The sequence below is a fragment of the Danio rerio genome, chromosome 18 (genome assembly GCF_049306965.1).
Source record: "Danio rerio strain Tuebingen ecotype United States chromosome 18, GRCz12tu, whole genome shotgun sequence".
Lineage (NCBI taxonomy): Eukaryota > Metazoa > Chordata > Actinopteri > Cypriniformes > Danionidae > Danio > Danio rerio.
The window spans coordinates 29,370,326-29,386,155 of NC_133193.1; the positions used below are offsets into that span (position 1 = coordinate 29,370,326).

At 37.7% G+C, this 15,830-nt stretch overlaps 1 protein-coding gene across 3 annotated transcripts in view; it reads left to right on the forward strand.

Moving 5' to 3' along the window:
- Window positions 1–15,830, forward strand: part of hipk3b (homeodomain interacting protein kinase 3b) — a 95,018-nt gene that overhangs the window by 22,355 nt on the left and 56,833 nt on the right. For 2 of the 3 annotated variants that reach the window (XR_012393772.1, XM_005159174.6), the window contains exon 2: window positions 16–1,279. Coding sequence is in view for 2 of the 3 variants with exons in the window: in XM_005159174.6 (XP_005159231.1) it covers window positions 18–1,279 (1,262 nt within the window). In the remaining variant the exon portion in view is untranslated. Of the gene's footprint in view, window positions 1–15; window positions 1,280–15,830 lie in introns of those variants that run through there. The other variant, NM_001080159.2, reaches the window with a different exon arrangement.

Genomic DNA, 15,830 nt, shown 5'->3' on the forward strand with positions numbered 1-15,830 from the left:
TTCTTGTGTTCACAGGTATGGCCTCACAAGTCTTGGTCTACCCACCACATGTTTTTCAAACTCAGACAAGTGCCTTTTGCAGTGTGAAGAAACTCAAAGTTGAGCCCAGGAACTGTGTTTACCATGAGAGGGCCTACCCACAGACTTACTTGAATGGTAGAACCCTTGGCATTGCTTACCCGACAAAACTTACTGCTTCATTCAAGACAAGAGATTCAGTAATTGGCATACACCGCGGGCAGGATTTCCCACTGCAGACGGCTGCTGTACAAGGTGTGCGACGTCAACACACCATCACAGTGGCACAGCAGCAAAAAAGAGGCGCCTCTTCTCAGGAAAAGGAGTCTGAGCACCAGGACAAAGGAAGGGTTTGCAGCAGTGGAGCTACAAGGGCAGCTGGAAGGGGAAGGGGAGTGGGAAGCGACAGTCAAGAAGAAGGAGGTGGAGGACAGGGTGGAGTTGACGAAGGAGGTGGAGGAGAGGACGAGGGTGACCAGGAAGACTGTGGAGGTTTTGACTTGAATGACAGCTCCCACAGATGTGGGCTGAAACGTAAGAGCGGGGAGCTTGAGAACTTGGGGAGCACCATGCAGATTGTTGAGGACCTGTCAATGTTACCCGCAATGTTGCAATCAAATGTGGGAAATCCACCTGTTGCGGTTCCACAGGCAGTTGGCGGAGGGCCTGCAAAGCAAGGTGGAGGTTCAGGAAATGGGGATGGAGATTACCAGTTGGTGCAGCATGAGATGCTTTGCTCGTTGAAGAACACCTATGAGGTATTAGACTTCCTTGGTCGTGGTACTTTCGGCCAGGTTGTAAAATGCTGGAAACGAGGCACCAAAGACATTGTGGCAGTGAAGATCCTGAAGAATCATCCATCATATGCACGGCAGGGGCAGATTGAGGTGGGCATCCTGGCCCGCCTGAGCAATGAGAATGCCGATGAGCATAATTTAGTGCGGGCTTTTGAGTGTTTCCAGCACCGGAGCCACACCTGCCTCGTGTTTGAGATGCTGGAGCAGAACTTGTATGACTTCCTCAAGCAAAATAAATTCAGCCCATTACCTCTGAAGGTGATTCGTCCCATTCTTCAGCAGGTGGCCACGGCACTAAAAAAGTTGAAGGGAATGGGACTGATCCACGCAGACCTGAAGCCTGAGAACATCATGCTGGTGGACCCTGTACGGCAGCCCTACCGTGTGAAAGTCATAGACTTTGGCTCAGCAAGTCACGTGTCCAAAGCAGTCTGCTCAACGTACCTCCAGTCACGGTACTACAGGTATGTACAAACCCCATGACGGCTGAAATGCAAAAGTGAAATTATGGAATTCAACAATGTCCATTGTTCAGTTATTTGCACTTTTTAATATTTTTGTCCAGTAGATACAACCAAGTTTAACAGAATTGTTTTATTTGTGTGGAAATTTCTGCAAAAAGTACTCTAAAGCACATTATTCTTTCTTACCATCAGATCGCTGAAAACATTCTAGAATTTTCCCTCTCTGTGTATGTTATACAACTAAAGTCCTTACGGAATTAGCAGTCAGGAAACGCCACTGATGTAAAACAATTTCCCTTGTGTTCTAAAGCTACCCTGACCCTCTAGAAGTATTTGACCCCACAATGCAACAGGCAAGGGCTAAACCATTCTTGTCACATTGCCATGGGAAAGGAAGTGATATTTTGAAGGCAAAAAGTAGGCCTACATTGTACAGTAGGGTGAAAACAAAGTTTGACAGTTAAGTTTTAAACCACATTTGCATATATAATCAAATAATAACGTTTGTACTCTGCAACAACAGTGTCAGCTTAAATGTAGATGTTGAAATAGTGGTTACACGTTTATCTTGTCATTCTTTTTTTTTTTTTTTGAGTTGAAAGAAAATGCCTTATGACATTTTAATGGATTTTTATAAATACATGTAGTCAAACAGTTAACCTTTTTAATGCTTATTTTTGTGATTATATTTGAATGTATACAAAACTGCTTGACTGTAATGATAACTGTAAACCTTTCTATTAAGTTAGAGTTAAGGTGTAGTCTTGTGACAAATAGATTTATAGTTTTGTTTGTTTCTTCATTCTATTTCATTGGCTCTCTTAACCTGTTTAGAAAGAAAGAAAGAAAGAAAGATAGAAAGAAAGAAAAAGAGAAAGAAAGAGAACAATGTTTGTGTCTATATTGGCTTCAGTTTTGAAGTATTGATTACCATGACCACGTTCTAACTTAAAATTAGACTTTACTAGTTTTGTTTTTCTGATTTGATTTTGTGTCAAAGAATATGCAGATTAATTTGGGCAAATTACAAATTGTCACATGATTCATTCATCACTAGAAAAAGGTCAGAAATTGCATTGTGATATTCATATTTCACGTAGTTTGCTCTAGTTGCATTACACATTTAGAGCCAGTTTAACTAAATGGTTGAACCAGCACAAACTCCTTTTAGGCATTGAAGTGCTGTCAGGATTTACTAAAGACATTCAAGGAAACATCAGTGATGAAAAGTTGTGGTGTGTGTGTGTGTGTGTGTGTGTGTGTGTGTGTGTGTGTGTGTGTGTGTGTGTGCGTGTGCGTGTGCGTGTGTGGCTTTATTGCATATTCTCTTGTAGTAGTTTCCTTCTCAGATGCAAACTTTCTGTTAGGAGAGTATTTGAATAATCATGCAAAATGAATTGCAAAAGCTGCTTTTTCATTGCACTGTAGGCTACGGTTTGCTTGCTTCTTTACAGTTTGTATTTCCTCTGCAGTTAAGTACCACTTAACTTGTGTGGGATTTTTACTAAAGTTGTGCCATCTCTATTGCCATGAGATTATCGTAAAAGTAACATATCACAAGATGCATGTTGAGTTTGTCTTGTAATTAATCGTTTGCATCTGTTTTCGATGCCTAGAATTGTATAATGAGTTTAAAAACATTCAGGCATAAGAAATTGTACCATTTGTGAATTTAATAACAATTAGTTTTAAAGAATTATTATTTTTTTTATCATTCAGTTACTGTGCTTGAGTACTGTTAGACTTGGAACATAAACACTTTATTTTTCTTGTATCTTTTTTTTATTGTATTTTTAGATCGTTATGCATGAATATGCTCAAAACATGTGCAAATACAGAAATGCACTGCAAATAGAACAGACCCCAACCAAAATGTGTCAGGGAAATGTATTGATTGTTTATTAGATTCTATGGAGATGCACTCCCATTGCAGAATCACCACAATTGGTCTAAAATTATCAATTCTTTCCAAATAGAGATATTAAGTCATCTGGTGAAATTGTATTCATATCACAATATATATCGTAAAATAAAATAAAAAAATATATCGTAATGCTAGTTTTCCCCAATATTGTGCACGTTTATTACATGGAGTTATTATTTAACTCATTTTGTGCTGCTTTTGTTGTTAATTGTCATCATCTTTGGCCTGTTTGCAACCAAATTTTCACTGGTTTATGGGCTGTAATACTTACTATAATAAATATCATTGTAGGTAGATCAGTCGCAAAACTTTTCACTCTTAGCTGTCATTTTGGAGTAGACTGCACTCTCATGCCAATTTGTTTGGTTGAATAAATCTGGCTCCAAGTTTGTGGAATTTTTGGAAGTATAAATTCTTTTTTACAAGCATTCTCAGTACAGGTATGGCAAGTAAATCTTACAGCATGCTCCTAAAGAGCTCCTCAAACTTTAATTAGCAAGTTCCAAGTAATGCTTGAAAAATACATTTCATTAGCTTGTGGTTCTGCCTGTGGCTTTAGAGCTGGTATAATCACATAGATGTAAGTAACTGATTCACTCAAGCTCCTGCTGTTGCCTGTCGAATTGCATCTTCAGTCATAATCTGACTTGGGCAGTTTACATCACCTGTACTTTGATAGCTGATGTTTTCTCAAGATCTCAGACAGATGATATGATAAACTTATGGACTGCTAGATCTAGTATAAAGCAAACCTTTATGATTGCATCCCACTCTGATATCTTGGTGTAGGTTATCAATCTTTGTAATTTTATTTGTTTGATCATCCATTTCATGGGCCATGGAAAAGTCATTAAGATTAATTGTGCAGAAGTATGAGAGAAATAAATCTGTAACTACCTAGTTAGGCCTACACTTAATGTTTATACTTTACAACTTCATGACCAGACTTGTAAAAACCCAAAAATGAAAATCCCTTCATGCCATTTCAAACCCCGGAGACGTTTGTTCAAAATCTGAAACAAATTAAAATATTTTAGATGAAATCCTTGAGCTCCATCATTCTCTATAGACGGCAATGGTCCAGAGACCATGAAAAGGAACCAAAAATATTGTCCAAACCTTTGACCTCAAATGTGACTTTAGTCTCTGGTTTCCCCTACAGTCCAAAGACCCATGGTAGAGGGGACTTGGATTAAGTGTAATTGTCTATAGTGTTGGAGAGATTGTGTGGTTTTCAGCATGTTCTAATGAATCGTGATATTCATGCTTAAATAGACGGGTGAACATTTTAAGTTTATTCGCTTCATTCTTGTGTCAAATTCACTTCATTCGCACGTAGGCATGGGCTGGTATAAGATTCTGACTGTATGATAACCTTGCATAAAAATATCATGATATTATAATTATTGCTCTAAATTATGTTGTTTTTAAATCTGTGGGCTAAAAACTAGGATTTTCCCCCCATTGTTCACAATATTTTTTTAATTTAAGAACCATTTAAAACTATTTTTGAACAGTAGCTTTTGATGTGGAGGGTCCTTTTCAGCTGGAAACGTTTACTGTTGCCCTAAAAAAAACTAAATAAAATAGTTGTAAAAATACACTTTAATAATAATAATAATAATAATAATAATAATAATAATAATAATAATAATAAAACCTTACATATACTGTAGGAATAGTATAACAGAAAGTTATACTAGAAAGTTCACTTCACAAAAGATGCAGAATCACATCATTGGCAGGGCTTCTGTCTGCCAGGTGTTTCTAGCTTCATTGCTAAATGTCTAACATGGATTTTATTGAGAGAATAGCTGTGTTTATGTGCTTTAGGAAGGCTGAAAAACAACATATGTTAGTTTGGTGCCTTGTCTGAGTCTACTAGATTCTTTTAGTGGTGCACCCAGCTCTGCGCATTCATCAACTCCTCCAGAAACTATAGCTGGATGATGGAGGCTTTCAGCGGTGCTTTTGACTGATTCGAGCCCAGTTTGATGAGCTGCTGTCCAGTGACGGCAAGAGGATTTCCCCTTGGCACACCAGCAACATGCACTACGTCATAATCGCACCCCATACAAAAGAATGACTTTTCGCTAAATTTTTGATTTTACAACTCGAGTGATTCACACATTAAGCACGTCAAACTCAACTCATGCTACTTCATTCACGCAAATTGAGCTGCAGGATGTCTATTCTCATCTTTGCATTGACTTAACATATAAATCACTTACGCTTGATGCTTCATTCACGTCTGGTGTAAACGCATCCTGAGGGTTGTACTCTTGAAGCTGGGTTGTGGCTTGAAGGGCATCCACTGTGTAAAACATATGCTAGTAATTACCAGTTCTTTTCGCTGTGGCGACCCCTGATAAAGCAAAAAATAACCTAAAAGAATGTGAGTAAATGTGACTTCAGTGGTTGAACTGTAATCAGGATTTTTGCAGCCGATAACAAGTACCGAATCCTTGTTATGGTGATCGGCCGATACGAGTACCGATTCTGACGCTTTAAGCTTTATAATGCATAACGCACATTTTTCCTGTTACTTAGCATGATACTTTAGTATAATACTTAAATGGAGATCTCTCCTTACCTCAGAGAACAAATTATGGACGTTGCATATACACCCTTAAACGTCTCTTATAGGAAAATAACACCGACAGATTTTGTTTTAGAAACCACCTCAGTGTTTCCCCTATTCCCTACCATTATATTAGGGGGGGGCACCCCACCCTCCCAACGGCTTTCCCCGCACCCCTTGATGTCAAGTTAATTGTCTTTTATATAGCAGCAGATCACAACTTTTTATGAACAAGCTAAATAGCCGTATGTAATATCCTATTTACACAACAGCATGCAATTTCTGTCTTTACATGGTCGCTGATAACATATTTCTGCTCTCTGAATTGCACATGGTGGAGTTCTACATAGCCACTTTCTGCTGTATGGGAATAGAGAGCATGCCACATCTGACAGGACCGAAGACTCACGTGCACTCCCCACGTATATTATGCATAGACTACAGCAGCCACCACACAGGTAAATGATGCGTGGGGGCCTGAGTGATCGATGCGTGAGATTCACTGCAGCTAAAATAAAAAAAGATGCGATGTCACTTGTTTACTGTATTGGCACAGCTCGCGCAAGTGATGTTCTCTTTGTTGCAAGTACAGCCATTGTATTTCCAGTGTTTTGAGCTGCTGTGACGCAAGCGAATCGTTCGCCCCATCTAGCATCTCATCCAACGCATACTGACCTCTCTCGGAAGCTCCACGAGTCTCTCGCAAATTTGTTTTTTATAATTTTTATACCTGTTTTATTATTATCTTTAGCGGATCATTCCGCTGTGGCAACCCCTGATAAATAAGGGACTAAGCCGAAGTGCAATAAATGGATCAATTCACGTTCACACCTAAATGGTTATAAAAGATGTGTTTTAAGGTATTATAGGCAGTATCCTTCATTTATTGTCTTGGGTAAGGCAAGATCTTCTCTTAAGGTTCATACTTGGAAGGAAAATGTGCTGAATGCATTATAAAGTTTAAATCATTCGAATTGGTGCTCAGTATTAGCCGATAACCATGACAAGAAGTTGGTACTCTATCGGCTGCAAAAATCTTGATCGCAGCATCTCTAGCTTTGACCCAAGTTGGCTGTCAGAGTCACAATACTCTCCCTGGTTGTACAAGACTGTTCCTAGTTAGTAAATACACCTTTAGGCAAAAGAAGTATACTTAAGTAAAGATAAAAGTATACTTTTTTTAGTATACCAACATCAATGTACTAGTAGTATACTTGAAATGTTCTTCCAGAAGCCCATTAAGATACACTGCAGTGACAAAAGCTGCACACTTTGTGGATAAAGATATAAAAATAAATGTTCGTTTTAACCTTGTACAATTGTACAGTTCAAATAATTGTTCAGTTTTTTTTTTTTTTTTTTACTGATGTCATTAAAAGAAACAAATTAACACCATGACTCCTTGTGTCGGTGTCAGTTTGAACAGCCGCGCCACACCCCCAATGTATCTATGCTCCAAAGTATTCAACAATTTAAGTTAAAATGTCATATTGTGTTTTTAAAAATAGCACAATGGATTTAAATGTGAAAAAGTAAATACAGCATAAACGTAATTTACCATGGTTGTTAGGTGCTAGAAAAGCATAAAAATGCACCTTGAAAGTGCTTAAAAAGTGCTGGAATTTGAAGTTGGAAAAGGTGTAAGAACCCTGATGATGGAAGAATCCATCATCAAGAATCAATTACTTTATCACAAACACTTCCGATTGGTTCATGAGATCGACCAGATCTGCGAATACCAATCGAGTCATTAAATGTGATTATCGGCCGATACTGATTTTGCTTATCGATCAGAGCAACTCTAGTAATCATGCAAAGTGCAATGGTGACAATGGTTTCTTTTCTGGACTTTAAATGTTTCTGGGCTTTTGATGTTAATGGAGGATAAGGAAGCTCTCTTATTTAATCCCAAATATCTTAATTTCTGTTATGTAGATGATCGAAGGTCTTATGGGATTGAAACAACATGAGGGTTGGTGATTACAATTTTTTTTTTTTTTTTCATTTTTGGGGAGCATAACCCTTTAACACATTTTTTTCCTCCACATGTCTCTAACCTTTAAGCTTAAACCTGGCCGTGTTGCATGAAAGTGATCCATGGTCACCCTGTTTCTGCTGCTCTGGGGAGAGTTCTCTCAAACTCACAGCGGGGGCTGAGCACTGGAGGCCGCTGCCTAAAATTAGCTGATGGGAGGACGGCCAACTCTGTTTGACTTCTATAGATGGTGAAGTGCGCTGGCAGTCAAAGTGAAATAAGGCAGAGCAAAATACTAGAGATCACTTCAGCACTCAGTCAAGGTCACTGTCTTCCAGCGTCAGCTGTTTTGTTGCTTTTAGAAGCGGGAATATAGATAGACAGCAGTTTATAAAATGGGTGTGTTCCAACTATCCCAGAAATGTAGCCCCTGACGTTTTGCTACAAATGCAACTAAATTTTCATTAAATGTTTGCACGTGTTTGCTTATGTTGGAAGTTTGGATTATGTTATGTAATTTCTGTCATATTAAAGGGTTAGTTTAGCCCAAAACTAAAATGGTTCTACCATACCTGTTTGTTGCTCTAGGAGATTTCTCATTGGTTCTTATGGGGAGCTTAAACATTCTCATTTGATTTACTAAACCTAGTGTGATTTAGAATAGGGCTGTGCGATTAATTAAAATCGTATCGAAATTGTGATTTGGACATCAGCACGATTTTCCCACAGTCTGATATTTGAAGCATTCATAACGCAGCGTGTTTAAACAGAGCATAAAATCAGGAGACTTGCCTGCGTATAAAGGGATGATGAGTTCAGCACAGGAGTACTTGGTGCCAAAAAAGTCAACATCTGTGGTATAGGATTAAGTTACTTTGGATACAATAAGTCTAATGTATCGCAGAACCAGGTAATTTGTAAGTCAGTCATATATATTGTCTAAAGGCGTGTGGACATCGCGAGTGTGTCGCTTGCTTCGGCATTTTCAACATGCTTTGTGGTCGTTGCTCCGTGACCATCAACCGTTTTCTCAAAGGATGACAACCTACTTCTCAGTAAGTGCTGCATTTGAATTTAAATGTACTATTTGGTTGTTAGAAAAGTACATTCTATACATTATGAATGTGAGCAATATGAATGGATCTCAAACATACTACATCTGCCGTTTTGTTATAATAATCTGACCTACTCTCGTGAGTCAATTCGAAACAAACTTTAGAATCTCGCCGGAAGTAGTAGGTTATCCGGGTACTTCTCGCACACTGATTTTTCAAATTTTATGAATTTGGACATACTACTCGAGTCGCATACTGATTTTAGCCTACCATTTAGTATGGAACTATTTAAACTTTTGCGTACTCTTTGTGTTGCTCTGCAATAACACTTCCAAACTTATTGCTGGCAGTGAGGTTTAAATGTTTCTCTGTGTCGAGTGGGTGTTTTGTTTTTTCTGAATGCTAGTAGCTCAAACTCGCTCATTCAGAGGCGGGAACCGGCAGACGTGCAAAAACTTTAATCATAAGGTAAACACTAAATAAAAGTTGCCATCTGGAGCTCTTTCACGCGACTCAACAATTTTAATCAATCACTCCATTGGGCTCGTTGCTCTCAGCACTGCTCGTGCTCACCACCACTACCGACCAATCACAGAGCTTGCGATATGCATCGTTGCGACTTTTAGTGGAGATGCAGAATTCACTTATTTAATTTTAAAAAAATGATGTTGCAAAGATGAACAGAATTATTGGTTTGAAACAGCAACATTTTTATACTGGGGTGAACTGTGGTGAATGAGAGATCTGGGGCCAAGCTATGAGATGCAGATCAATCTCTTGCAGTATTGTCTATCAAAAATGATAGTTCACCATGAATGGCTGTGTACTTGATATCTTTTTCCATGTTCTTTTAAAGTTGGAAAGTTTGCCTCATCTGTTATATTTTCTAGCATCGGCAACATTGCTAACCAGGCCTATAAAATGATCCCTTAAGAGGAACAAAGTCATTTGTCTTTTATTGCTTAGTTATTTCACTTCTCTCTTGTATAGCAATTCCGATTTCTCCTGGCATATTCTGCTTTTTTCTTTTAGTCTTAATGGTGTTTAATGTTGTATGCGTTTCCATATCTCAATGCATATTCAAGTGCAACACGTTCTTGTACAATATGTACAATTGTACATTTTAAATGGAACAAAAGTGTTCCCAGATGACCAAACCCAGTCTAGTACATCAAGGATTGTTAGTGTTGTCAAGGCCTGGTTGAAATGTGTTAATCAAGGATAAGGACTCACCAAGGACAATAACATTGCTGCTTTTAACACACCTATATACAGTTATGAGTTGTTACAATGAGCTTGTGCAACTATTTTCAGTACTTCAGTAACACGCATGAAGCACAGAACCATGGAGATGCAATGTTTGAAATGGAGGATAGACACAAATAAATGAAACATTGTAAAAGCTAATACACACTGTATTTAGTGGAGCAGTTTTCAAGGATACTTAAGTACAGATTTATTAACCTTAAATTAATGAATTTAATCATTCTTTTAATATTGTTGAATAAAAATATTAAATAACACCAGACAACCACTATGATTCTAATGATTTACCTGCAGTAATGAGTTAAATGGAGAAATATGTCTGCTTGGTGAAAAATTATTATTATTGTTTTACCAAAAATGTTTTATTTTTGTTTGGAATGGGGTTTAATACTTTAAATTAAAGGAGGTGCATGTTTCCTTCTCACTAAGGCTAATTATCTTTTCACTCAGATAAACTTGTTTGACCTCTTCTGAGTTAACTGGGAACAGTTTGCAACATGCAGTTAGTCTTTAGAAGTTGTGTGTCTTTTAATTCAGCATTCTGTAAGTAAACCAGATGCTTTGATTAAATGGTAGTCCCTCCCTCATGGCCACAGAGTTAGGAATTCGCCCCCCTTACACTGGGATTGGATTCATTATTAGATTGTTTACTTGCACTTCCCAGAAGTGGTCACAAAACAAGAACTGTGATGCGAGTCAGGAATCTCTGGCTTATCTTTCGCCATCGTTGTAGCTGTAGTTTCGTATAAGGAAATGAAGAGTATAGGTGATTTAGAATAGATTTAAGCTTCAAATTAATTTGATAATTTAATTTGCTTATATTGCATTTTCACAGGAACAAATGGATGACTGTAAGGAAATGTTAAAGTTCGATCTTAAAGGCTCATTTTGTTTTTGTGCTTTAAATTTTCTTTATTATGGGATTTTGCTGAGAAGGCGAAGTTCACTCCAAAAATAATTTCTTTAAATTTGGGCTTTTCACACTGGAGGAACTCTTTCATATTTTTATAACTGTTATGAAATATTCTTGTTGACTTGTTTTGTTCTAACTGCAAAAGGTCAGAATTAGATTTTAGTCATAAGAAAGCCTTATTAATCTGATTCTAAACCTTACATTTTTGTTGGAGGGCAGTGCACTATTCTGCACTTTTGAATGCCTGTACTTAAATGTTATTCATTTGGTGTGGACAGATTGCCTGTTGCTGTAATTTTGTCACAACATGTGTTATTAGTAAGGTTGTCACGATCCGCCAAATCCTCGATTCGATTACATTTTCGATTCTAAAGGCACGATTCGATTCGATTTTTGATTATGAATAATTAATTAATTAATGACCAATTAGTTATTAGTAGCCTACCGTTTAAACTACCTGACCTGCATTGTCTTTGTTTTACCCATAAACAAATCATACAGTAAATGAATAAAGGCAAGATACACACATAATTACCACCTGTCAATCACTTTTTCTGCGGGACTCGTGAATAGGCAGTGATCTGTGTCGTTATAATGGCATCGGTAAAAAAGACGCACAACCAACAGGAACCAGCCAACAGTATCTGAGGTGTTCGCTAAAATGACTAAGTACAAGTGAGTGAAAGATTGAAGCAGTCCTCTGACTGCCTGGACCTGCTGTCTCGAGCGCAAGGCTGTATGTGCGTCTGTGTCTGTGTGGTCACGTGATGTGCATTTTCAGAGGCAGAAAGGAAGGAGGGCTGCTCAGAAATGCTACACGCCACTGTGGATGTCAAATCGTTGTCGTTCTAAAATGCTATTTAAAAACAAAGACAGTGTAAACAGGGCCTGAGTGTGTACTTTTCGCGAGCGAATTTGCAACTGGGGCGGGCGGAGGATCGCGATGCCGGTGTTGTCTATCGGACGAACCGTACGTAATACGTACATACCAGAGCTTGCAAAACTGTGTTTTTTTTTTTGTCGACAACACGAACGTTGTCAACATAACTCACTGGAAATCCAAAATGCTTAAACACCGGCGACTTCATTGAAAGAGGAGAGGGTTTAAGTTCTCTCGACGGGTCTCCTACTTCTGCTGGTTAACAAGCTCTTCTACAAGCCTGTTTTTTTCCCGCTTGGCAAGCCAAGCTGACATGGGGGCGTGGCAGCATCGGCGATTCTATTTTTTGATTCGATAATCAAAATTGAGCATAAATTAAAAAAAAAAAACGAAATCGTGACACCCCTAGTTATTAGGACACTCTGTTACAATGTAAGCCATTCAGCTAATGTTTACCTTTGTAATGTCTTTGTTATTTGCTAATCAAAAAAACAACTATATTAATGACTATAGAATACACAAGACATGTCACTCATATGGTTTTAAATGGGGAAAAGTGTAGCTGTCAGTATGGTGAATAAAGCCCCGCCTTCTAGTAGGCAATCACTGGTCACTATAGGGGGCATGTGTGTGAGGGGGGAGCCATTCACAGAGCTGCCGCTGACCGCCTGGAGCTTTCAATATTTTTAAAGACACGCTATCCTTATACATAAACTGCAGATTTGACTTTAAAATTTCTATATTCTCTCTTGAAAAACTATTAAAACTTGATTTTTTTTGGCATAATCAATGAGTTTTTCTAATTTTGTGGATTGCCCGAACATTGCGAGAAGAACATTTCGAATTGTGATCAAAACTGACTGGAACTACATGTGTGTTTCAACAAAAATAATTCACACCCTCTAGCCAATCAGAATCAAGAATTTCAACAGACCATGGAATAATAAATAATTATTCTGGGTATTTTTAAATGATTATATATTTAAATGTTATTATATTGATATATTGTGCACATTCAACAATTCAACAATTTATTACTACATTGCAGATGTTGAATATCAGTAAATGTCTAGCTTCCACCCAAAAAGGGAAATTTGCACACTCAAAAAAAAAAAAATAAAATAAAAATTTTCCAAAAAACGGCAACATGTACTAGCAGCTTATTACACAGATTGTTTACCGTAAATTCAAAATGGAAAACTTCCGTTAATTGAAAACAAAAAACTTATGTTAATTGACAGTAAATTAAAAACGGAAAACTTAAGGTAAAAAATCATTTGGCAAATGCTTGTTTGAATCACATTTAACCACTTATGGTTCAGTTTGACCTTAATAAAAAAGCCTGTTTTTATTAACAATATTAAACATAATTCACTGACTGTTGTACTTTCCATGGCCGGTTTAGACAAGAAAATAACTATTTTAAAGAACAATAATAAAGCAGTCTTTTAACTAAAATATTGTGATATGTTTTATTAACCATACTTACCAGGGGAAAAAAGGAAGATCTACCTCTGTTGTCCATCAAACGCTGTCTGAGCTGCAATCTTCTTGCCATAATACAATTAGAAAATGTATATTTCCGGAAAAATACCCGTAGTATGGAAACAAACCTGTTAAAATATACAGTCATTTTACTGTTATTATACAGATTTTTTTTTACTGTGCAGTATGGTAAAAAAAAAATATATCAATAGGGTATTTTGAATTGAAACATCATAGAAAAAAATCTAGTGAAACCTGAAACTTGCATCTTGTAAAAAAACAAAACAAAAAAACAAAACAAAAACAAAAGCATGTAAATATAGACCCTTAGTAAGAATTATCATCCTCTACTGAAGGAGGTTGCAGTCTGTTTGCTTTGTTTTGCTAATGGGATCTGTGGTGTACATATGTTAAGTTCAGCTCTTTGCTAACAGAAGGCCATCATCAAGTTTGAACACTTCTGGTTTACAGGGGTAAAATTTTGAAACCAATCTCTTCTGTTTTCTGATTTACATGCATTTAGTAGATGCAGCAGATCTGGGGCCTCATGTACGAAGACTTGCGTGGAAATCTTACTAAAACATTGCGTACGCACAAAGCTGTAAATGTGTGTACGCATAAAAGATTTCAGATGTATGAAACACTGCGTACGCCGAATCTCACGCATATTCTTTTGTACATCTGAATGAACGTGAAACTGAGCGCAACATGCATGAGCACAAAACCCCTCCCTGCCTCCTCCCCCGTATGAATATGCTAATGACTATGCTAATGGCAAAACCCAACGAAAAAGCATTGTCAAAAGCAAGCAAAAAGAGAAACTTTGAACAGAATGTGAAATGGAGGTGCTGCTTTCGGAGGTAGACCGGAGAAAAGCGGTGTTATTTGCAAGTTTGTTCTCCGGAATTAACAACAAAAGAAAAAAATAGAGTGGGAGAGTTTAGCTGATGCGGTCAACACAGTTGGGTCTGAACATCGCACTGAGTGCATAAAAAAAAAGAAATAGTGTGGTTTATATCTGTAAAATGTTGCAGGACGCTTAACAGTCTCAGTGGCGCTACTCGTAAGATGCATGTGATCATGAATTGATACGTTCGAGCATGAGCTCGGCTCGAATCCAGCGTCTGATGAACTCTTTCTTGTTTTTTCCCCCGCTACATATCAGATTTTGCCAACTATTTATCACGCGAAAGACAAGTAGGAATCATCAATAAGTTCATATCAATAAGCATCATATTTTATTTGCACATTTATTGAATGGAAATGTTTCTGATTTACGCATGCAAATTCATTTTCAGATAGTGTCTTTATAGCAATGTGCGTGCGGTAGATCGCTCAGATTACATTGGGAAAACAGGCGACTGCTGCAAATTGTGCTTTAATGTTTAGCTGGTCAAATGTATGGTATGGAAACCTTATATACCTGCTGAACCCGTCTCATACAGCTGCCATTGCAAGGCTCAGACACTTTGTAGAGAGCAATTTAACACAACTGCCTCTAGGAGTCGCCAATGGAAATAAAACAGACACGCACAAAAAATGTGCGTACGCCTGCCAGAAAGCTGCCGTGAAGCTGCGCACATTCCCACGTTCAGTTCATTGTTAGTAAATCTAAACGTGAGCAATTCTGAGCGTGAAACCTGGCGCACGCAAAGTTTTTGTGCGTACGCAGCGTTGATACATGAGGCCCCTGGCCTTGATTGAGAAGATATGCCTCAGGTGAAGATTTGCAGGTGTTTTACATTTGTTGGCATCTTTGTTTGTTTGTTATGAAATCTTGATGTTTGGATATCTGCCTGTTTGCTGGAATCTGCAGATACAATCTTGAGGATGTCTTGTTTAGGAATGCATCCTTGAGTGTTGCTTTATGTGGCAGAGTAACTGGGGATTTTCCTTTAGCCTCGGAAGATATCTTTCCTGGCAGGGCCACCATCCAGTTCTAACTTGTCTCTGAGACCGTATTATCTGTAATAGGTTTCACGTTGCATGTTTAATGTGTAATTGCATCAAAACATCTTCAGCCTCCCAAGGATTTGTTTTGTCTGTCTTGCATCGATAGTGGTTTCATGATTTCTCTTTCAGGGCTAAAATGAGCCATCAGATTTCAGGTTACAAATCGTACTAATACTCATTCAGTCTCTGTTTTTTTCTGTTTGTTAAACATGTATTTCACCTCTAAATATAACCACTTAATGATCATGATTAGGTGTTTTATGCTTGTTAATTAAAGATTTTACAATAAACAGAGTTTCTGTGGTGAATGGATAGTGTCGCCATTGTATTAGCCTATAATTTAGATACTATCAAGACATCAGATGTGTTAATGACTCCCTTCTTTCTGTCAAATCCAATTGAAGTTATTAAAAACAAACCTGTCACTTTTAAGCTCTACAGTGGCAACATGTAGTTCATCTAGAAATGAAAATACTGTCATCATTTTCTCATACTCCACTTGTTTCAAATCTGTTAGCG